This window comes from Oncorhynchus mykiss, chromosome 4 (assembly GCF_057628025.1).
Source record: "Oncorhynchus mykiss isolate SJ-2025 chromosome 4, ASM5762802v1, whole genome shotgun sequence".
In the NCBI taxonomy this organism is placed as follows: domain Eukaryota; kingdom Metazoa; phylum Chordata; class Actinopteri; order Salmoniformes; family Salmonidae; genus Oncorhynchus; species Oncorhynchus mykiss.
In genome coordinates, this window is record NC_143025.1 from 75,248,361 (window position 1) to 75,273,902 (window position 25,542).

At 44.6% G+C, this 25,542-nt stretch overlaps 1 protein-coding gene across 23 annotated transcripts in view; it reads left to right on the forward strand.

The window, feature by feature from the left end:
• The window catches only part of sash1a (SAM and SH3 domain containing 1a), a 290,257-nt gene that overhangs the window by 226,699 nt on the left and 38,016 nt on the right, over positions 1 to 25,542 (forward strand). For all 23 annotated transcript variants that reach the window (XM_021600727.3, XM_021600731.3, XM_021600728.3 and 20 more), the window contains exons 3-6: positions 9,473 to 9,523; positions 9,738 to 9,787; positions 25,117 to 25,157; positions 25,417 to 25,506. In XM_021600727.3, coding sequence (XP_021456402.3) covers positions 9,473 to 9,523; positions 9,738 to 9,787; positions 25,117 to 25,157; positions 25,417 to 25,506 — 232 coding nt within the window. The remainder of the gene's footprint in view (positions 1 to 9,472; positions 9,524 to 9,737; positions 9,788 to 25,116; positions 25,158 to 25,416; positions 25,507 to 25,542) is intronic.

The following is a 25,542-nucleotide window of genomic DNA, read 5'->3' on the forward strand; positions in this document are numbered from 1 at the left end:
AAGTATCATTAAGTATTCTCACGGCTTTCTAGACTATCGTGAACTGCGGTGGCTCAGTGGTCTAAGCAGCGCACTCTGATTCTGAGCAAAATGAGTTTGCGCCCAGTGCTGGACAGTCTTTTTCTTATTTTTTTGTGAGCACCGAAGAAGGCATATATATCGTCGTTCTCAGGGCCTTTTCAAATGTCTGAAATCTAAGTCTAATTCTAGTGATCAGGCTGCATATATGACATGTACAAGGCAAGAGGAACGTTTGTTGACTTGTGTGCCTTTTCTGAGAGTTAGCTTTGCATTTCTGGAGCATCGGGAATTCATATCACGGTTTGGTGATGAAAGTGAGAGGGGATGTGGGTTTGTTTGCTTGTTTTTGATTGAGTCCTCCCCCTCTCTCCCTCCTCTCTCCCTCCTTAACTATCTCTCCCTTTCTGCATCTTGGAGGAGTAGGAGGAACAGAGGGTTGCTTTGTGCCCCTGTCTCTGTGGGGCTCTATCTGTGTTTTGGAACAGAGCTAGAAGCGGAGGCTGTGTGTGTGTGTGTGTGTGTGTGTATGTGTGTGTGTGTGTGTGTGTGTGTGTGTGTGTGTGTGTGTGTGTGTGTGTGCGCGCGTGCGTGCGCACATGCCAGGTAAGTGCTGAGATGATAAGCTATACGAATGCCGCAGAAACAGGTATATCACCAGACACCTCCTTCACAGTGGAGTGGGCATCATAGACAACAGGCATATCACCCGACACCTCCTTCACAGTGGAGTGGGCATCATAGACAACAGGAATATCACCCGACACCTCCTTCACAGTGGAGTGGGCATCATAGACAACAGGAATATCACCAGACACCTCCTTCACAGTGGAGTGGGCATCATAGACAACAGGAATATCACCCGACACCTCCTTCACAGTGGAGTGGGCATCATAGACAACAGGAATATCACCAGACACCTCCTTCACAGTGGAGTGGGCATCATAGACAACAGGCATATCACCCGACACCTCCTTCACAGTGGAGTGGGCATCATAGACAACAGGCACATCACCAAACACCTCCTTCACAGTGTAGTGGGCATCATAGACAACAGGCATATCACCAGACACCTCCTTCACAGTGGAGTGGGCATCATAGACAACAGGCATATCACCAGACACCTCTTTCACAATGTAGTGGGCATCATAGACAACAGGCATATCACCAGACACCTCCTTCACAGTGTAGTGGGCATCATAGACAACAGGAATATCACCAGACACCTCCTTCACAGTGGAGTGGGCATCATAGACAACAGGCATATCACCAGACACCTCCTTCACAGTGGAGTGGGCATCATAGACAACAGGCATATCACCAGACACCTCCTTCACAGTGGAGTGGGCATCATAGACAACAGGAATATCACCAGACACCTCCTTCACAGTGGAGTGGGCATCATAGACAACAGGCATATCACCAGACACCTCCTTCACAGTGTAGTGGGCATCATAGACAACAGTAATATCACCAGACACCTCCTTCACAGTGGAGTGGGCATCATAGACAACAGGAATATCACCAGACACCTTCACAGTGGAGTGGGCATCATAGACAACAGGAATATCACCAGACACCTCCTTCACAGTGGAGTGGGCATCATAGACAACAGGAATATCACCAGACACCTCCTTCACAGTGGAGTGGGCATCATAGACAACAGGAATATCACCAGACACCTCCTTCACAGTGGAGTGGGCATCATAGACAACAGGAATATCACCAGACACCTCCTTCACAGTGGAGTGGGCATCATAGACAACAGGCATATCACCAGACACCTCCTTCACAGTGGAGTGGGCATCAGGCAGCCTAGGGGGCAGACAGGCTACGGGACAAACAGGCAGACAGACAGTCAGACAGAGAGACAGACAGAGACGCTATAGAGCTGCAGTAGCAGACCCGAGGAGAGGAGGGATGGACAGCTCTGCAGACAAACAGGGCAGCTCACAGTCATAGAGTATGTTCTGGTTCTGAGTGTCATGACAGTAACCTCTGTTCTGGTGCTACAAGCAGTGTTGATTACGGCTCAGCCATGTCCAGTTATTATCTGGTCAATGGTGCCATAATCAATCTCAGATGGAAAGACAAGCAGGCTAGAGGACAGACAGAAAGGCAGACTAAGGGTCATGCAGGGAAACTGTGTGCTAGAAGAAAGCCTGGCTGGCTGGCCCCTGTTGAGATAACCATAGTGATATACACTAAGTGTAGGGTCCATAGGCTAAGCTATTTGCTTTCATAGCACTTCAGCTGTACTTACACTTCCCTCAGGCTAGGAGGGTTTATATCACCTCTGAGTAGCTCTCTTTAACACACACACATGTGGGAAATTGAAAGGAAAAGGACCCATCATCTCTCCATTCAGTAGAGGAAAAGGAAACACAGTCAGTTCTCCCGATGTCATATCCTCTATGAAGACATCTGGGAAATGATAATGTACTGATCTAGGAACAGTTTCCCTCAGCCCCTGTCCTGTTCATCTGGGTGTGGTGTTATGACTGATCAGGAAGAGGTTTAGTGCAGGGCAGAATCCTCCTTTATTTCCTGTATCCTCCTCCCTGGAGGAAGTGTGAGTCTTACTTCCTGTCCTCTCGTTATCTAGCTATCTCTCATTGGTGGAAAGGACGAATCCGCCCTGAGCTTAACCTCTGATTGGCTGCCACTGTACATTTCACATTTCACATATTCCACAGCACAGTACTCACGACTCACTGTCAATCGTCTGTCCTTTAGTCATTACATGAAACACTAAACCTTCTGGTATTCACAAAAAACTAAAACAAATACGCATGCAATACGCACCCAGTAAGAGTAATCACGGCTCAGCACGACATTGAAGGCAGAACTCCAGTGTCAAGCCCTATTTGAGTCATATGGAGAGGAGAGGGATTGAGTCATCAGCTCAATCATTGGGCGCAAATTGTCGACTAGCATCCCAGCGCTAACAGCTAATTCTGATGGTTTTACCTTCAGGAAAAGCCATCTGGGAATTTGAAATAAGAGACTAAAAGATGGAACCAAAATGATCAGACCACCACCAGAAGTTCCATCAAGGAGTGGCACAGCGGCCTAAGAGACTACATCGCAGTGCTTGAGGTGTCACTACAGCCTCGGTTTGATCCCAGGCTGTGTTGCAGCCAGCTGGGACCGGGAAACTCATGTGGCGGTGCACAATTGGCCCAGTGTTGTCCGTGTCAGGGGTTGATTTTGTTCGTCGGGTTTTCCTTGTCCCATCGTGCTCTAGCGACTCCTTGTGGCGGGCCGGGCGCCTGCAAGCTGACTTTGGTAGCCAGTTGTACGGTGATTCCTCCGACACATTGGTGCGGCTGGCTTCTGGGTTAAATGAGCGGTGTGTCAAGAAGTAGTGTGGCTTGGCAGGGTCGTATTTCGAAGGACGCATGGCTCTCAACCTTCGCCTCTCCCAAGTCCATACGGAAGTTGCAGCGATGGGACAAGACTGTAAATACCAATTAGATATTGTCACACTGGTATTAAGGATTTGGAGACAGTTGCAGGAATAAATAATAAGAGTTTTTAATACAGCCAAAACAAACAAGTTGTGGCAGACCAGGGGTTTGGGTCAAAACATTTACACAGATCAGACACAGACAGAGTATGATTAGCTCAGGTTCAAAGTTGTTTATTAAAATAAAAGTCCAAAAGAATAGAATAGGTCTCCCCCAAGAGACCCTCTCTGGGATACCGTCTTCTGGGCTCCGGGTCTTGCTGTATCCTGTGGGGATCAAAAACTGAACTCCCTCCTGTTACGTCTGGTACCATCCTCAAATATACGGGAGTCCTTTCTTCCCCCAGTCTCTCCCCTGTGTGCTGCCCTTCTGATAGCTTTATGGGACTTGTACAGTTGGTGAGCAATCCGCCCTTGATTACTCACCAATCCCCAATCAGCCCCAATTAGTCCTGGCCGGAGAGCCCGTCGAGACCTGGCACGTCCAGCAGATGGAGCCATCGCCTCGTGATGTATACTCCGTCTGTCACAAGGCCTCGGCGAGTCTCCCCCTGGTGGCTGACCTGCTGTACGCCACAGCATATACAAAACACTGGGATGTACCCAAACAAAAGAGCGAGGGTAAACCTTGTTGAACGACACGGGACGATACCCGTAATACACAATATATATAAAGCACGAAGCACAGAAGCTGAAACAACGTATAGGTACTCACACGACCAATGGACATGGGAACAATAACTGACAAGGACAATGGGGAACAGAGGGCACATATACAGTGGGGCAAAAAAGTATTTAGTCAGCCACCAATTGTGCAAGTTCTCCCACTTAAAAAGATGAGAGAGACCTGTAATTTTCATCATAGGTACACTTCAACTAAAAGAAATCCAGAAAATCACATTGTAGGATTTTTAATGAGTTTATTTGGTGGAAAATAAGTATTTGGTCAACAACAAAAGTTTATCTCAATACTTTGTTAAATACCCTTTGTTGGCAATGACAGAGGTCAAAAGTTTTCTGTAAGTCTTCACAAGGTTTTCACACACTGTTGCTGGTGATTTGGCCCATTCCTCCATGCAGATCTCCTCTAGAGCAGTGATGTTTTGGGGCTGTTGCTGGGCAACACAGACTTTCAACTCCCTCCAAAGATTTTCTATGGGATTGAGATCTGGAGACTGGCTAGGCCACTCCAGGACCTTGAAATGCTTCTTACGAAGCCACTCCTTCGTTGCCCGGGCGGTGTGTTTGGGATCATTGTCATGCTGAAAGACCCAGTCACGTTTCAACTTCAATGCCCTTGCTGATGGAAGGAGGTTTTCACTCAAAATCTCACGATACATGGCCCCATTCATTCTTTCCTTTACACTGATCAGTCGCCCTGGTCCCTTTGCAGAAAAACAGCCCCAAAGCATGATGTTTCCACCCCCATGACCCCCATGCTTCACAATAGGTTTGGTGTTCTTTGGATGCAACTCAGCATTCTTTGTCCTCCAAACACGACGAGTTGAGTTTTTACCAAAAAGTTATATTTTGGTTTCATCTGACCATATGGCATTCTTCCACTCTTCTTCTGGATCATCCAAATGCTCTCTAGCAAACTTCGGACGGGCCTGGACATGTACTGGCTTAAGCAGGGGACACGTCTGGCACTGCAGGATTTGAGTCCCTGGCGGTGTAGTGTGTTACTGATGGTAGGCTTTGTTACTCCCAGCTCTCTGCAGGTCATTCACTATGTCCCCCCGTGTGGTTCTGGGATTGTTGCTCACCGTTCTTGTGATAATTTTCTCTTAAGAGGATTATTATTATTTATTTTTCCCCATTTATTTTCCCAGGGGAGTCCATTAAGAAAATCACAGTACACTGACTCTGTAATAAGCAGGAAAAGTACCTTCATAGAAACCATAATTTTGTGATATCCAATTGGCAGTTACAGTCTTGTCCCATCGCTGCACCTCCCATATGGACTCGGGAGAGGCGAAGGTCAAGAGCCATGCGTCCTCCGAAACACAACCCAGCCAAGCCACACTGCCTGCTTAACCCGGATGCCAGCCTCACCAATGTGACGGAGGAAACACCATACACCTGGCGACCGTGTCGGTGTGCATTGTGCCCATCCTTCCACAGGAGTCGCTAGTGTGCGATTGGACAAGATCCCTGCTGGCCAAGCCCTCCCCTAACCCGGGCGAGGCTGGGCCAATTATGCGTGGCCCATGGGTCTCCCGGTCTCTGCCGGCTGCGACAAAGCCTGGACTCAAACTAGGATCTCTAGTGGCACAGCTAGCACTGCAACGCAGTGCCTTAGACCACTGCACCACTTGGGAGGCCCAACAGTGCTCTATTTAAGAAAAAATGTCAAGTGCAGTCAGTTCCTGATGTCTTGGTTGTACTGTTTGTGTATAGGCTAACAGTATAAACCCCGTCCTGCACAGTCTCTCTCTCTCGCTCTCTCTCTCTCGTGCTCTCTCGCTCTCTCTCTCTGGATCGGCCATAACAACAAGAACAGCTGCTTTAGCCATATGCTACTTTACTCTACCACTCTGAAAGAGAATTGCTCCAACCCACACACACACACACACACACACACACACACACACACACACACAACACGCACACACACACACACACACACACACACACACGTCAGGCAGAGCAGCTCACCACATGTTAAGGGTCCAAAGAGGTGACTGTGACACAGATCTGTCAGGGTTTTTCCACTGTTTTCACTGTAGTTTGGATGGGTCATTGACCCATAATCATTCTTGCATATGCCTCTGAATACGTAATCAAAGCACTTCAAGAGTGTTCATAAACATGAGGTGGTCCCTGAGGGATTTACGTATCATACGAGGGTGGAGTTAGGGTGCTGTTATGTTGTCATTCTGGTGTTTCTACAGTCAGGTCAGTTATTCAAGTTGTCTATTGTTTATTTGGATAGGTAAGATTCCTGTAGCACCTCACTGAACTCTCTTATCACTGAACTAAGTCTCTTGACTCAGTTAAAACAGGTCTGGCAGGTTTATGGTATGGTCTTTGTTTTCAGCTGCCAGTAATAGCATGTGAATGAATAGACTTGTACATGTACACGCGTGTGGCGATATACATGTAAACTCATTCTGGTGGGAAGCTGCTATAGACCACCAAGTGCTAGCAGTCAGTATCTGGATAATATGTGTGAAATGGTTGATAATGTATGTTATATCAACAGAGAGGTATATTTTCTGGGTGATTGAAATATTGACTGGCTTTCATCAGGCTGCCCATTCAATGAAAAGCTTCAAACTGTAACCACTGCCTGCAACCTGGTTCAGGTTATCAATCAACCTACCAGGGTAGTTACAAACAGTACAGGAATGAAATCAACAACGTGTTGATCACAACTTTACTAATGCTGCAGAAATTTGTTTGAAAGCAGAATCCAAATTCATCGGATGTAGTGATCAGGATTTAGTAGCCATATGTAGGAAAACCAAAGTTCCAAAGGCTGGACCTAATATAGTTTATCAGAGGTCATACAATACGTTTGTAATGATTCTTATGTTGATGATGTACATTTCTGAAATTGCGTATTCCAGTTAATAATAAGCATTAAGAAAATTACTGTAAAAACTGTTAAATCCCCTTGGATTGATGTGGAATTGAAAAAGTGTATGGTTGAGAGGGATGAGGCAAAAGGTATGGAAATAAGTCTAACAGCACAACCGATTGGCAAACATACTGAAAATGTAGAAATCATGTGACTAAACTTTATAAAAAGAAGAAGAAACTACACTATGAAACAAAGATAAATGATATAAAGAATTATAGTAAAAAGCTTTGGAACACTTCAAATTAGATTTTGGGCAAAAAGACAAACTCATCTTCATCATTCATTGAATCAGATGTCTCATTCATCAAAAAACCCACTGATATTGCCAACTACTTTAATGATTTTTTCATTGGCAAGATTAGCAAACTTAGGCATGACATGCCAGTAACAGTCGCTAACACTACACATCCAAGTATATCTGGTCAAATGATGAAAGACAAGCCTTGTAATTTTTTATTCCGTAGAGTGTGTTTGGAAGAGGTGAAAAGATGATTGTGTCTATCAACAATGACAAGCCACCGGGGTCTGACAACTTGGATGGAAAATTACTGAGGAAAATAGCAGACGATATTGCCACTCCTATTTGTCATATCTTCAATTTAAGCATACTAGGAATTATGCGCCCTCAGGTCTGGAGGGAAGCAAAAGTCATTCCGCTACCTAAGAATAGTAAAGCCCCCTTTACTGGCTCAAATAGCCAACCAATCAGCATGTTACCAACCCTTAGTAAACCTTTTGAAAAAATAGTGTTTGACCAGATACGAAGCTATTTTACAGCAAACTAATTAACAACAGACTTTCAGCATGATTATAGGGAAGGACATTCAACAAACTGATGATTGGCTGAGAGAAATTGATGATAAAAAGATTGTGGGGCTGTCTTGTTAGACTTCAGTGCGGCTTTTGACATTTTTGATCATAATCTGCTGCTTGAAAAACGTATGTGTTATGGCTTTACACCCCCTGCTGTATTGTGGATAAAGAGCTACCTGTCTAACAGAACACAGAGGGTGATCTTTAATGGAAGCCTCTCTAACATAATCCAGGTAGAATCAGGAATTCCCCAGGGCAGCTGTCTTACTTTTTTCAATCTTTACTAATGACATGCCAGTGGCTTTGAATAAAGCCTGCGTGTCTATGTATGCGAATGACTCAACACTACACACGTCAGCTACTACAGTGACTGAAATGACTGCAACACTTAACAAAGACCTGCAGTTAGTTTCAGAATGGGTGGCAAGGAATAAGTTAGTCTTAAATATTTCAAAAACTAAAAGCATTGTATTTGGGACAAATAATTCACTAAACCCTAAACCTCAACCTGTAAATAATAATGTGGAAATTGAGGAGACTAAACTGCTTGGAGTAACCCTGGATTGTAAACTGTCATGGTCAAAACATGTTGATACAACGGTAGCTAAGATGGGGAAAAGTCTGTCCATAATAAAGTGTTACTCTACCTTCTTAACAGCACTATCAACAAGGCAGGTCCTACAGACCCTAGTTTTGTCGCACCTGGACTGCTGTTCAGTCATGTGGTCAGGTGCCACAAGGAAGGACTTAGGAAAATTACAATTGGCTCAGAACAGGGCAGCTGGCCCTTAACTGTACACGGAGAGCTAACGTTAATCATATGAAGTCAATCTTTCATGGCTCAAAGTGGAGGAGATATTGACTTCATCACTACTTGTTTTTGTAAGAAGTGTTGACATGCTGAGTGTACTGAGCTGTCTGTTTAAACTACTAGCACACAGCTCAGACACCCATGTATACCCCACAAGACATGCCACCAGAGGTCTCTTCACAGTCCCTAAGTCCAGAACAGACTATAGGAGGTGCACAGTACTACATAGAGGCATGACTACATGGAACTCTATTCCACATCAGGTAACTGATGCAAGCAGTAGAATCAGATTTTAAAAAGCCACACACACAGGTTCAAACACACGCATACACACACAAACGCTAGCACTCCACACACACGTACATTGAAATAACGTTGTATGGTTGTATTACACATGTTGTATTGTAAATATGTAGTTGTGTAATAATGTTATATGATGTACTGTTTTATCTTTTGTGTTATGTGTAATGTAAGTGCCTTAATCTGTTTGGACCCAGGAAGAGTAGCTGCTGCCTAATAAATAGAAATGCAAACACTGCTCTGTTCTCTCCTCCTTTCTTCTCACTGTTATATTTGTTCCTATGTTCAATGTCACAGTCAATGTCAATGTATGTGATTGTTGATACACCCTCCTTGATATGATACGTCATTCTCTTTTCTCTACCTGAGCAACTCATACTTCACACTGCCCCTCCCTTCACTGGCCAATAATGATAACCTTGCTCTAACTCTCTCTCTCTCTTTCCCTCTCTTTATTTCTCTTCCTCTCTCACAGGAGAAAGTTGACACAAGCCCCACCTCTCTGCAGCTTCGCTCGGAGATTCAGGTAAGCCAAAACTCCCCTTGCATTGGTCACACAACATTTATACTTGGTTACATTTACATATCATTACATCAGCATCAGAGTTACATTACTTTGTACATACATTTTTACATCAATGTTATTTGAGCTATTAGACGTTGAGTAACACAACCTGAATGCTATACCGATGTTACATGGCTGAATATCAGGCTAAACGCAGTACCTCTTCTGTCCACAGGAGTCCCTTGGTTTCAGCAGTGAGGTATCCACTCCAGAGACAGAGAGAAAGTAAGACTATAGTTCAACCCCACTTCTCTCTACATGTGTGACGAATGTGCAGTGCAGTGAATCTGGGTTATATCATCAACCCACACACTCACATACAGACACACACGCACTCATACACACGCACACACACACATATGTGGGTCACAAATCATGTTGTAATGGGAATTTCCAGGTAAACCAAAAGGAGAGCAGTCTTTGATAACATCAATCGAGTTTAATATAAGAATTCAGGGAGATACCTCCAGAACAGAAGCATAGAAAATGTCTAACGGGTCTTCTCTGAGAATATATTAATCTCAAAGCACCGTATGTTTTGTAAATAGTAATAATAATTTGGAGGGTGTTTACATTTGTCCTATTTCACACATGTACAAGTATATATTAATATGCATGCGTGAATTGGAAGTGTGTTTTTTGCATATCCCTGAGACACCCTCGAAGAATGGGGTCACGGCCAGGGTCTGCCATTATCAACGGCAACCCTGGAGCAATTAGGGTTAAATGCCTTGCTCAAGGGCACATCAACAGATTTTTCACCTTGTTGGATTGGGTATCGAAGACCTTTCAGTTACTGACCCAACACTAACCGCTATGCTACCTTCCACCCTGAGACTCCAGCCTGAGAGGCTTGTAGAAAGTCTCAACATCAGCTGCTACAGAATTACTCTGTCATAGATACATTATCAATGTGTCCTCGAATCCAGTCTGGTGTCAAACTTTAACCAAAACATTCAACACTGGCAGACATTTGATACTGGCAGTTAAATAGGTCAAAGGTAACAACATCAGTACTTAGTCACAACACATCATTAATTATACACTGCAGTGGCCGTCAGTGATGTTTAAGATGAGGGAGGACGATTATCTTTTTATGAGCATGGCCTTATTTCTATTACAGAATATTGGCTGACTGTCATTCATATTCCGTTCAACCAGCTCATTGTAACATCGATAGGTTTAGGCTACTACATGATACTCAAATGTTCCCTATACTCATCATGGGGTTGCTACAACCTAGCATATGAACTAAAGTTTACAACATAGGTGCACAGGTCGAGATTTTTTGTTGTTGTAATCAAGGTGACAGACAGTGACACATTCAGTACTACCTTGCACACTTGCCTGCATCTAGCTGATCTAGGGTGTAGTCATCAGTCCAACATCTGCAAACGAGAGTTTGTATTGGACAAATTCAAGTATCCCTGTTTCATTCCGTTTAAGAAATGTTTTTGAACAGAATTGGCAGAATGAATACACCCCTGATCACATGCAAACATAGCAGCCATATACAGTGTCTTGCAAAAGTATTCATTCCCCTTGGCATTTTTCCTATTTTGTTGCATTACAACCTGTAATTTGAATGGATTTTTATTTGGATTTCATGTAATGGACATACACAAAATAATCCAAATTGGTGTTGTGAATTTAAAATGACCTCTACAAGGGTAATGAAGCAGTCAGGGACAGGGCCTGAAAGATCGCAGTAGGTAGTGCTCAGTCCACTGGCTACAGTACCACACACACACACATGCACGCACGCACGCACGCATGCATGCGCACACACACACACACATACAACCACACAGAGACACACACACAGACACCGATCATCCCTCTCAAGCTCACAGCAGGGCGTCCACTCTAACAATGGGAGTCCTTACAAGGAGCCAACAGTGCGGTGAATCGCTAGAGCCCAGAGAAAGTCAATGGAGAGAGAGGAGAGAGAGGACGTAGCAGTTCTCTAGGAGAAAAGATGACCTAATAATGATATAGATCCTGTGTCATGTGATGTGTCTATTATATATCTGTCTCCCTCAGTGATAATGTCAACAGCTGGTGGCTCACTACACTACACCAGCTCTGTGGGGAGAGTGCTGACAAGGAAAAAAGAGACACATAGCTAGCCCACAGAGCTCCTGGCATCCGGCTGTGTGTGTATGTGTGTGTACAATGCCTTGCAAAAGTATTCATCCCCCTTGTAATTTTTCATATTTTGTTGCATTAAAAACTGTAATTTAAATGAATTTTATTTGGATTTCATGTAATGGACATACACAAAATAATCCAAATTGGTGAAGTGAAATCAAAAATATAAATAAATTAAACATGAAAAAGTGATGCGTGCATACAGTAGGTCAAAAATGTATTTAGTCAGCCACCAATTGTGCAAGTTCTCCCACTTAAAAAGATGAGAGAGGCCTGTAAATTTCATGACAGACAAAATGAGAAAAAAAATCCAGAAAGTCACATTGTAGGATTTTTTAAGAATTTATTCACAAATTATGGTGGAAAATAAGTATTTGGTCACCTACAAACAAGCAAGATTTCTGGCTCTCACAGACCTGTAACGTCTTCTTTAAGAGGCTCCTCTGTCCTCCACTCATTACCCGTATTAATGGCACCTGTTTAAACTTGTTATCAGTATAAAAGACACCTGTCCACAACCTCAAACGGTCACACTCCAAACTCCACTATGGCCAAGACCAAAGAGCTGTCAAAGGACACCAGAAACAAAATTGTAGACCTGACTGGACTCTTACACTGGAGTTATGGATAGGAGTGGACAGTAGAGGACACCTTATTACAGTCAGTCTAGGCCCAGTCACTTCCCCATGCCTATGGTGACAGACACAACCACAAACACACACACACCATTATTTGAGTAACACAGAGTGACTCAAGTCTAACTCCCTCCTCTCTGTCACGTCCCTCTGTGACTGACGGAAGGCCAGCCAAGCTCTGCTCTCTGTTTCCTCCCTATGACCTCTCCCCAGGCACCATTCTACAGCCCTCCAGGCTTCCTTCCTCCCATTGTGTCAGCTGGAGAAGGGGAGGGGAGACAGGGGTAGAGAGGAGGGGGAGATGGACCGATTACAACATGCTAGAGATGAGGACAGGAGGGGATATGGGTGGGGTACTACACTATTAGAAAAAAAGGTGCTATCTAGAACCTTAAAGGGTTCTTCGGCTGTCCCCATAGGTAGAACCCTTTTTGGTTCCAGGTAGAACCCTTTTTGGTTCTATGTAGAACCCTTACTACAGAGTACTCCTCACCGGTTCCTGTCCCCCCAGTGTGTCTGTGCATGCAAGCGTGTGTGTGTGTGCCTGCTTGGGTGTGTCCGTGGGTGTGCGCATCCGTGCGTGCATGTGAATGTGTGTGTGTGCATACAAACGCTCGTATTTCTTACTCACTAGGACCTGCCACCTCCCAGGACTTCATGAACCAGTCATCAAACACTCATCCTGTGTTGTTAATCAATATGACTGTCACAGTTACTGTGTTGTTAATCAATATGAGAGTCACAGTCACTGTGTTGTAATCACTATGGCAGTCACAGTCACTGTATTGATACTCACTATGCCAGTCACAGTCACTGTGTTGGTAATCAATAGGACAGTCACAGTCACTGTGTTGGTAATCAATATGACAGTCACAGTCACTGTGTTGGTAATCAATATGACAGTCACTGTGTTGGTAATCACTATTACAGTCACAGTCACTGTGTTGCTAATCAATATGACAGTCACAGTCACTGTGTTGGTAACCACTATGACAGTCATAGTCACTGTATTGATCATCACTATGATAGTCACAATCACTGTGTTGGTAATTAATATGACAGTCACAGTCACTGTGTTGTTAATCACTGACAGTCACAGTCACTGTGTTGGTAATCCATATGACAGTCACAGTCACTGTGTTGGTAATCCATATGCCAGTCACAGTCACTGTGTTGGTAATCAATATGACTGTCACGGTCACTGTGTTGGTAATCCATATGCCAGTCACAGTCACTGTGTTGGTAATCAATATGACTGTCACAGTCACTGTATTGATAATCACCATGACAGTCACAGTCACTGTTGGTAATCAATATGACAGTCGTTGTCACTGTGTTGGTAATCAATATGACAGTCACTGTGTTGTTAATCACTGACAGTCACAGTCACTGTATTGATAATCACTATGACAGTCACAGTCACTGTGTAGCCTTTTTATGTCTCTATGTTGGTTTGGTCAGGAAGTGATTTGGGTGGGCATTCTATGTTTTGTTTTCTATGTTTCTATGACTTGGCCGGGTATGGTTCTCAATCAGGGCCAGCTGTCTATCATTGTCTCTGATTGGGAATCATACTTAGGTAGCCCTTTTTCCCTCCTTTCAGTGTGGGTAGTTAACTTTTGTTAATGGCACTATAGCCCTGTTAAGCTTCATGGTCGTTCCTTTGTTTTGTTGGCGACATTTTATATCAATAAAAGAAAATGTACGCTCTCCACACTGCACCTTGGTCCGCTTCTTACGACGCCCGTGACAATGACAGTCACAGTCACTGTGTTGGTAATCACTATGACAGTCACAGTCACTGTGTTGTTAATCACTATGACAATCACAGTCACTGTGTTGGTAATCACTATGACAGTCACTGTCACTGTGTTGTTAATCACTACGACAGTCACAGTCACTGTGTTGGTAATCACTATGACAGTCACTGTCACTGTGTTGTTAATCACTATGACAATCACAGTCACTGTGTTGGTAATCACTATGACAGTCACTGTCACTGTGTTGTTAATCACTATGACAATCACAGTCACTGTGTTGTTAATCACTATGACAATCACAGTCACTGTGTTGGTAATCACTATGACAGTCACTGTCACTGTGTTGTTAATCACTATGACAATCACAGTCACTGTGTTGGTAATCACTACGACAGTCACAGTCACTGTGTTGGTAATCACTATGACAGTCACTGTCACTGTGTTGTTAATCACTATGACAATCACAGTCACTGTGTTGGTAATCACTATGACAGTCACAGTCACTGTGTTGTTAATCACTATGACAATCACAGTCACTGTGTTGGTAATCACTATGACAGTCACTGTCACTGTGTTGTTAATCACTACGACAGTCACAGTCACTGTGTTGTTAATCACTGACAGTCGTTGTCGCTGTGTTATTAATCACTGACACTCGTAGTCACTAAGACTGTAATTTAAATAAATGTCTCCATGTCCCAGGGACCAGTGATGTAGCAGCATTGTTTGTGTTGGGAGGACTGTGATTTAGTAGTAAAGGCTGAACAGATGAAAGGCTATGGGGACTGGGAGTGAGGTTCAGTTCAGAGTCCCCACTCCCCATACATTCCTATTATAAAACCCCTGCCCCTTTGGAGTTGGTCTGTTCATGTGATGCCCACGTGCAGCTGAGGAGCCACATACCAGAGTTATTATATATTCTGGTCTGAGTGTTGTACTGTAGGACTTGAAGCTGGGACTGGGGCCGATAGGAACCAGATGGAGGGTGCGAACTCGTTCTCTGATTATTAGAATGCCATCAAGAATGAGGAAGGAGGGAGGCCCCCTTTCTGTAGCAATGTAGCTCTCTTTCTGCACTCGTTTCTTGTACTCACCCTCACCCCATCCGCTCACCCCTGAGTCCCTCATCAGAGCTCATTTCACCCCAGAACTTTCTCCCTCACCCCCTGCCCTTGCATCTCGCCATACCACCTATTTCAAAGTTGAAAGGGAGGCATGGTTCATTCCCTGGCACATTCATCCCCCACCCCTACCCCCTTTATAGTCTCAGTGACCCCTGGCTTGCCATTTCCTCTATGAAGAAATAGTGCCGGCCTGTCTCCCCTCCATCCTCCCCATTGACTGCATGCTATTGTGGACAGACAGACACTCTTTCCCCCTCTTTTCAAACATATTCCTGTCCTGCTATGGTCCTATCCTCACCTCTCCCATCGGGACAATGGCCCACAGAACATTACCCGGACTTCCTCTGAGCATGCCACCCTGCCTGCCTGTTCCATCCCTCCATCGGCACGAAGTGGGTACAGCTCCCACAATGCACAGCCCACAGCGGCTCGGAGTGAGGTGATCAAGACACAAAAGCACACTCCAACTAACACCAACGCATGGAGGGGCCAAATAGGGAACTTCCTCTTCTGATTTATTGATCACCACACAAAGTTGGCTGTGGAGAGAGTGGCGAGAGACAGGCCTATCGTTAGGAAAGGACAACAGAGGTTACTAGTCTTTGATGGACAGCCAGGGATAATGCTTGGTTGGCCAACTGAGCAGTGAATGACTTTAATATGGTTTCAAAGGGCCAGAGTTGATGTAGTCTGCACATTGTGTGAGTGCTGTCAATTACACAAAGCATAGGCTACCTTTGTGGATGGGTTCAAAAGTGTTGTCCCCTCTTCACTTGAAGATCAATAAATATTGTTTCTTAAAGACCATATAGGTTTGAAACAACACCCATACCATGAGAATGTCTTGTTTCGGCAACAGTGTCATATTGGAAAATCCGAAAAGAGTCAGCATAACATTGATTTCATGAGGCGATGTTGTGGCCTGCATGAAGCTTTGATTTCCTGTTAGTCAGAACACTTGTGTGTATGTGTGTGTGTGTCCTGTCATATGACTGTCCTCAGTGTTTCTCTCATAGAGGCAGCCAGATCACTGAAAATAGACTTTGATTTCAGATGTTTGAAAAAGTGCGGAGAACATCGATATATGTCTTCCTCTGCTCTCACAAAATAAATAAAAAATACTTGCCTAGCACTGGGCACGAACTCATGATGCTGGGAGACAAAGTACACTGATCAGACCACTGCGCTACAGCAGTTCACAATGCACTAGCAAGCTCTGAGAATACTTGATGGTAATACTGCCTTCCCCAAACCATAGCCCTAACCAAACCTCTTGGAATTAATGCCTGAACTGTTAACATGTAACCACACGGAATTACCCTGTAACCACACGGAATTACCCTGTAACCACACGGAATTAACCCTGTAACCACACGGAATTACCCTGTAACCACACGGAATTAACCCTGTAACCAAACGGAATTAACCCTGTAACCACGCGGAATTACCCTGTAACCACACGGAATTAACCCTGTAACCACACGGAATTACCCTGTAACCACACGGAATTAACCCTGTAACCACACGGAATTAACCCTGTAACCACGCGGAATTACCCTGTAACCAAACGGAATTAACCCTGTAACCACGCGGAATTACCCTGTAACCAAACGGAATTAACCCTGTAACCACGCGGAATTAACCCTGTAACCACACGGAATTAACCCTGTAACCACGCGGAATTACCCTGTAACCACACGGAATTAACCCTGTAACCACGCGGAATTACCCTGTAACCAAACGAAATTAACCCTGTAACCACACTAAATTAACGTTGTAACCACACGGAATTAACCCTGTAACCACGCGGAATTAACCCTGTAACCACACGGAATTAACCCTGTAACCACGCGGAATTACCCTGTAACCACACGGAATTAACCCTGTAACCACGCGGAATTACCCTGTAACCACACGGAATTAACCCTGTAACCACACGGAATTAACCCTGTAACCACACGGAATTAACGTTGTAACCAAACGGAATTAACCCTGTAACCACACGGAATTAACCCTGTAACCACGTGGAATTAACCCTGTAACCACACGGAATTAACGTTGTAACCAAACGGAATTAACCCTGTAACCACACGGAATTAACCCTGTAACCAAACGGAATTAACCCTGTAACCACACGGAATTAACGTTGTAACCACAAGGATTTAATGCTTCAAAAATAGATCCTTACTACGTCAAATTTAGAAGATCTTGTTGCATAGAGGATATCCCTGTGACATCTGACCTTTACCTTTACAGGGGTCACCCTACTGGTCTTCCTGTGGGATATGACTCCGCTCCCTAGCGTTAGCTGTTCTCATTGTCCATCCCGGAACACTGGGACCCCCTCATACCAAGTGGTTAGGTCTTACACACACACACACACACACACACACACACACACACACACACACACACACACACACACACACACACACACACACACACGCATACACACACACACAGTGTATAAGTACACATACATGCTGAATGCAAATACAGTGGCTTGCGAAAGTATTCACCCTCCTTGGCATTTTTCCTATTTTGTTGCCTTACAACCTTGATTTACAACAACATGTCTACCACTTTGAAGATGCAAAATATTTTTTATTGTGAAATACACAAAAAACAGAAAACTTGAGCGTGCATAACTATTCACCCCGCCAAAGTCAATACTTTGTAGAGCCACCTTTTGTAGCAATTACAGCTGCAAGTCACTTGGGGTATGTCTCTATAAGCTTGGCACATTTAGCCACTGGGATTTTTGCCCATTCTTCAAGGCAAAACTGCTCCAAAAGTTTATCTCAATTCTTTGTTATATACCCTTTGTTGGCAATGACAGAGGTCAAACGTTTTCTGTAAGTCTTCACAAGGTTTTCACACACTGTTTCTGGTATTTTGGCCCATTCCTCCATGCAGATCTCCTCTAGAGCAGTGATGTTCTGGGGCTGTTGCTGGGCAACACGGACTTTCAACTCCCTCCAAATATTTTCTATGGGGTTGAGTTCTGGAGACTGGCTAGGCCACTCCAGGACCTTGAAATGCTTCTTACGAAGCCACTCCTTCGTTGCCCGGGCGGTGTGTTTGGGATCATTGTCATGCTGAAAGACCCAGCCACGTTTCATCTTCAATGCCCTTGCTGATGGAAGGAGGTTTTCACTCAAAATCTCACGATACATGGCCCCATTCATTCTTTCCTTTACACAGATCAGTCGTCCTGATCCCTTTGCAGAAAAACAGCCTCAAAGCATGATGTTTCCACCCCCATGCTTCACAGTAGGTATAGTGTTCTTTGGATGCAACTCAGCATTCTTTGTCCTCCAAACACGACAAGTTGATTTTGGTTTCATCTGACCATATGACATTCTCCCAATCTTCTTCTGGATCATCCATATGCTCTCTAGCAAACTTCAGACAGGCCTGGACATGTACTGGCTTAAGCAGGGGGACACGTCTGGCACTGCAGGATTTGAGTCCCTGGCGACGTAGTATGTTACTGATGGTAGGCTTTGTTACTCTGGTCCCAGCTCTCTGCAGGTCATTCACTAGGTCCCCTCGTGTGGTTCTGGGTTTTTGCTCACCGTTCTTGTGATCATTTTGACCCCGCGGGGTGAAATCTTGCGTGGAGCCCCAGATCGAGGGAGATTATCAGTGGTCTTGTATGTCTTCCATTTCCTAATAATTGCTCCCACAGTTGATTTCTTCAAACCAATCTGCTTACCTATTGCAGATTCAGTCTTCCCAGCCTGGTGCAGGTCTACAATTTTGTTTCTGGTGTCCTTTGACAGCTCTTTGGTCTTGGCCATAGTGGAGTTTGGAGTGTGACTGTTTGAGGTTGTGGACAGGTGTCTTTTATACTGATAACAAGTTCAAACAGGTGCCATTAATACAGGTAATGAGTGGAGGACAGAGGAGCCTCTTAAAGAAGACGTTACAGGTCTGTGAGAGCCAGAAATCTTGCTTGTTTGTAGGTGACCAAATACTTATTTTACACCATAATTTGTGAATAAATTCTTAAAAAATCCTACAATGTGACTTTCTGGATTTTTTTTCTCATTTTGTCTGTCATGAAATTTACAGGCCTCTCTCATCTTTTTAAGTGGGAGAACTTGCACAATTGGTGGCTGACTAAATACATTTTTGACCTACTGTATGCACGCATCACTTTTTCATGTTTAATTTATTTATATTTTTGATTTCACTTCATCAATTTGGATTATTTTGTGTATGTCCATTACATGAAATCCAAATAAAATTCATTTAAATTACAGTTTTTAATGCAACAAAATATGAAAAATTACAAGGGGGATGAATACTTTTGCAAGGCATTGTACACACACATACACACACAGCCGGATGCCAGGAGCTCTGTGGGCTAGCTATGTGTCTCTTTTTTCCTTGTCAGCACTCTCCCCACAGAGCTGGTGTAGTGTAGTGAGCCACCAGCTGTTGACATTATCACTGAGGGAGACAGATATATAACAGACACATCACATGACACAGGATCTATATCATTATTAGGTCATCTTTTCTCCTAGAGAACTGCTACGTCCTCTCTCTCCTCTCTCTCCATTGACTTTCTCTGGGCTCTAGCGATTCACCGCACTGTTGGCTCCTTGTAAGGACTCCCATTGTAAGAGTGGACGCCCTGCTGTGAGCTTGAGAGGGATGATCGGTGTCTGTGTGTGTGTGTGTGTGTGTGTGTGTGTGTGTGTGTGTGTGTGTGTGTGTGTGTGTGTGTGTGTGTGTGTGTGTCTATTACTGTAGCCATTGGACTGAGTGCTACCTGCTGCGAGCTTTCAGGCCCTGTCCCTGGCTGCTTCATTACCCTTGTAGAGGTGTGTGTGTGCACGTGTGTATTTCTCTCTGCCTCACTCCTCATTGTGGTGTGCGTGTGGACGTAGAGAAGCTTAGTGCTGGCATAGCACTGTACAATCTGTCCTCATTTAACCTCCACATAGATCTCTGAAAATACTAACTAAAACACCAGCTTTCAGGCCAAGTCATCTCAGTCTGATTTCCCCAGAGTATTTCCTCACTGCGATGGCGAGGCATAGTACACACACCCAACAGCGAGAGAGATACAGAGCCAGAACTGTCTTTATGGAACACTCCTTACTCTCCTGTGGCATAATTCAATCATGACTAAAACTCTCCACCCCACAAGGAAAGTAAAGGCACTGCTTACTGACTGTTGCACATGCTCCTTCACACAACATACATGGTTCTGTCCTGGACTCACCTTCTCTGTATGACGTTGCTTTGTGTACAGTTACAACAGGAAGTTTAGAACCAAACCTTTTACTGCAGTGGGCTAAATCAGGGTCACACAGAGTGTTTCTTGTTAGTCTTAAACAAATCTACTTTGAAACAAAAATATGCACCTCACACACATGGTAGAAGGCTTAACATTTGTTGAGTTTGCATCCCAATATTACACTTTATATACATCACAGAAGACTGAAATATAACAAAACTGTTTGACATGGAAACACCGTATTTTCCTCGGGTTCATTATTAAACTCTTTATTAATGATGACATTATCACAAATATGAATAACATTCCACCCATGGGGTCAAAGAGGGCACTTTGGGTAATTGACTGCAGGAAAAGGCTACAACAGGTCTGCCTCCCTGTACTAACTTACAACAAGAAAGTTGGCTGAAGCAGAAAAAAAGTGCAACCAAGCAGGAGAAATGTTGGAAATAAAGAAGCATGCAGAGATTTAGCCTAAACCAGTTAAGTAGCTTCAGCACACAATGGTCTGACTGACAGACTCTAGAAACATTGGTGTGTGTGTGTGTGTGTGTGTGTGTGTGTGTGTGTGTGTGTGTGTGTGTGTGTGTGTGTGTGTGGTAATTTATAGAGCATGGAGCAGGGGGCTAGGTTACAGGAGAAATATCTTCTGTTGAGGGAGTTCTATTAGCATTAGTTGGGGCCCACTGGGGCCTAACCCGGAGATAGAGAGAATAGAGAGAGGAAGAGAAAGAGGGGGATAGAGAGATAGATGAGGGGAAGGAGAGGAGGTGGCAAGCATACAGACCTCCATTAGCATCTCATTATGTTGCCATGGCAGCCAGGCTTTAAACGGCCCTAAACTTTCCCATAGTACCCAGAAGGCCGTCACGTCTACTATGCACACACACCCTCACAAAGAGGAGGGGGAGACCCATCGAGCTTGTTTTGTTCCTGCCACAGACACACACACAATGCCTCCACCCTCACTGAACTGACAACCACCTGTCTCTACCTCTCTGCATGCATCAGCGTGGGTGTGTGTGTGTGTATGTGTGTGTGTGTCTGTGTGTGTGTTTGTGTGATGGGTTTAGCATGGAGGCCAGGGCCTGAGTTTATCTCTCTCAGGAGGGGTGTTTGTGGGTCACTGGATGCCTGATGAAGACAGACTTAATGTGTCTCTGTGGGCCTCTACTACTGGACAAGCTGTCCTCTCTGACTCCCCCTGCATGATTCATGTGTTTAACCATAACTCCAACAGAGCAGGGAGCACTGACAGACAATGCACTGCCACAGACTGTCCACTGCCTTAGACACACACTGCCATAGACACACACTGCTATAGACACACACTGCTATAGACACACACTGCCAGACACACACTGCCATAGACACACACTGCTATAGACACACACTGCTATAGACACACACTGCTATAGACACACACTGCCATAGACACACACTGCCATAGACACACACTGCCGTAGACACACACTGCTATAGACACACACTGCTATAGACACACACTGCCATAGACACACACTGCTATAGACACACACTGCTATAGACACACACTGCTATAGACACACACTGCCAGACACACACTGCCATAGACACACACTGCTATAGACACACACTGCCATAGACACACACTGCTATAGACACACACTGCTATAGACACACACTGCTATAGACACACACTGCCATAGACACACACTGCTATAGACACACACTGCCATAGACACACACTGCTATAGACACACACTGCCATAGACACACACTGCTATAGACACACACTGCCAGACACACACTGCCAGACACACACTGCTATAGACACACACTGCTATAGACACACACTGCCAGACACACACTGCTATAGACAAACACTGCTATAGACACACACTGCTATAGACACACACTGCTATAGGCACACACTGCTATAGACACACACTGCCAGACACACACTGCTATAGACACACACTGCTATAGACACACACTGCCAGACACACACTGCTATAGACACACACTGCCATAGACACACACTGCTATAGACACACACTGCCATAGACACACACTGCTATAGACACACACTGCTATAGACACACACTGCCATAGACACACACTGCCGTAGACACACACTGCTATAGACACACACTGCCAGACACACTGCTATAGACACACACTGCCATAGACACACACTGCTATAGACACACACTGCTATAGACACACACTGCTATAGACACACACTGCCATAGACACACACTGCTATAGACACACACTGCCAGACACACACTGCTATAGACACACACTGCTATAGACACACACTGCCATAGACACACACTGCTATAGACACACACTGCCAGACACACACTGCTATAGACACACACTGCTATAGACACACACTGCCAGACACACACTGCTATAGACACACACTGCCATAGACACACACTGCTATAGACACACACTGCCATAGACACACACTGCTATAGACACACACTGCTATAGACACACACTGCCATAGACACACACTGCCGTAGACACACACTGCTATAGACACACACTGCCAGACACACTGCTATAGACACACACTGCCATAGACACACACTGCTATAGACACACACTGCTATAGACACACACTGCTATAGACACACACTGCTATAGACACACACTGCCAGACACACTGCTATAGACACACACTGCCATAGACACACACTGCTATAGACACACACTGCTATAGACACACACTGCTATAGACACACACTGCCATAGACACACACTGCTATAGACACACACTGCCATAGACACACACTGCTATAGACACACACTGCCATAGACACACACTGCCATAGACACACACTGCTATAGACACACACTGCTATAGACACACACTGCTATAGACACACACTGCTATAGACACACACTGCTATAGACACACACTGCCATAGACACACACTGCTATAGACACACACTGCTATAGACACACACTGCTATAGACACACACTGCTATAGACACACACTGCTATAGACACACACTGCTATAGACACACACTGCTATAGACACACACTGCTATAGACACACACTGCTATAGACACACACTGCCATAGACACACACTGCTATAGACACACACTGCCATAGACACACACTGCCATAGACACACACTGCTATAGACACACACTGCTATAGACACACACTGCTATAGACACACACTGCTATAGACACACACTGCTATAGACACACACTGCCATAGACACACACTGCTATAGACACACACTGCTATAGACACATATACTGGTGAACACAAAATACTCTAATAAACGTATAATACTATCATTATACCACTAATACATTTAAATGATGCCAATCACTCTCTCTCAAACATCTCTGTTTTTTCCTGGGCTCTGAAGAGAACAAATGAGTTTATCATGTCTTAGTCCTCTCTGGAAAACAGACTGAAAACAGATCCATTCATGTGGTGTCCCTTTCTTCCATAACAAGAGAAAGAGTTCGCCACAGTGAACATGTGTTCTGTGTTGGGCGCTGCCCTGTAAAAGGGAATGGAAGAGGATAAACAGAGAATAGGAGAAAACAACACTCAAACATCAGCCCAAGACTGGAACTACTTGGGATAACATTTGTCAATGTATAGATAGACCTGTACTATTTATATTGTTTGATAGAACTCTAGAGAAGCTTTTAGGGTCTTCTTATTCAACGTCTTGAGTTCTTGCTTTTGAGGGCAGTGAGAATCAGGTTGTCAAATTAAAGTTTTGAGGCTCTCGCATCCTTGCTCCTCCTCACTCCAGTAACTTTCCACGCTCTCTTAACTCTTTCCCCCATCTCTCTCTTCCTCCCTCTCGCTCTCTATCTCTCTGCGTCTCTGTGTCTCTCTCTCTCTCTCTCTCTCTCTCTATCTCTCTGTGTCTCTCTCTCTCTCTTCCTCCCTCTCGCTCTCTATCTCTCTGCGTCGCTGTCTCTCTCTCTCTCTCTATCTCTCTCTCTCTTCCTCCCTCTCTCTCTCTCTCTCCCTCTCTCTCTGCGTCTCTGTGTCTCTCTCTCTCTCGACTCTGTCTATCCCGAGGAGGGAAGTGGAAACAGAAACAGGCTGAGTCTGCCCCGTGGTTTTCTCTCTGTCTTCTCTTTTTTTATTCCCTATTTTCTCCTTTTCTCTTCTACCATCTCCTTTGCCCCTCCCCTTCCCTTCTTCATCCACTCCAATCCCCTCCCCATCTTCCCATCAGCCCTGCCCTCCTTCTTCTCCTCTTCTCCTCTCATCCACTCCTCTCTTCCAACCCCCACCCTCTTCTCCTCTCATCCCCCCATTCCTCTCTTCTAAAGGTATCTCTGCCCTGCGCTCCTCAGGAGCCAGCCTGTGTGTGTGTGTAGAGCTCCACCTCTGTCCTCTAGTGGTGAAGACATTGAACAGCAGCCAGAGTAAAAACCCAGAAATGCAGAGACAGATCAGATCAGCAGCATCGCGTCAAAACAACAGCATATGTTCTATCTGAGAGGGACAGAGTTGACTGGACGTCCCCAGTGTTTAGACGTCTCTGTGCTAGAGAAGTAATGGTGTGTGATGCTGAGAAGAAAGAAGGATCTATTATTCTGATGTTAACCCTCTCTCTCCTCTCTGTCACCATTGTACTTTCCAGGATGTCTCTGCACAAGTCCAGCTCTGAAGACGGCTCTGGAGGTTAGTAGCAATCAACCTTTAACAAAAAATACTGTTTTCTGTTACTGTTTCTAGCTATCCAGCAGGGTTGGGGTCAATTTTATTTGAATTACCGGTAGCGAATAAATCAAGTAAAATTGAATTCTAAACATTTCCTTATTTGCACCCCAGATAATGCTCTCTCTTAAACACTGGGTCCTTTTGATGTGTCTGGGTGTCTGTGAGTGTGTGTCGTAGTGTTGTCTGACTGAATATCTCTCTCTCTCTCTGTTCCTCCTAGGTAAATGGGACAATAAGAAGAAGAACAAATCCTTCTGGCAGAATTTCCGCAAGACGTCTCAGAAGGGAGTCATGCAGCAGACGTCAAAAGGTATGACATTATTACACTTTGTTATATCGTGTGTTA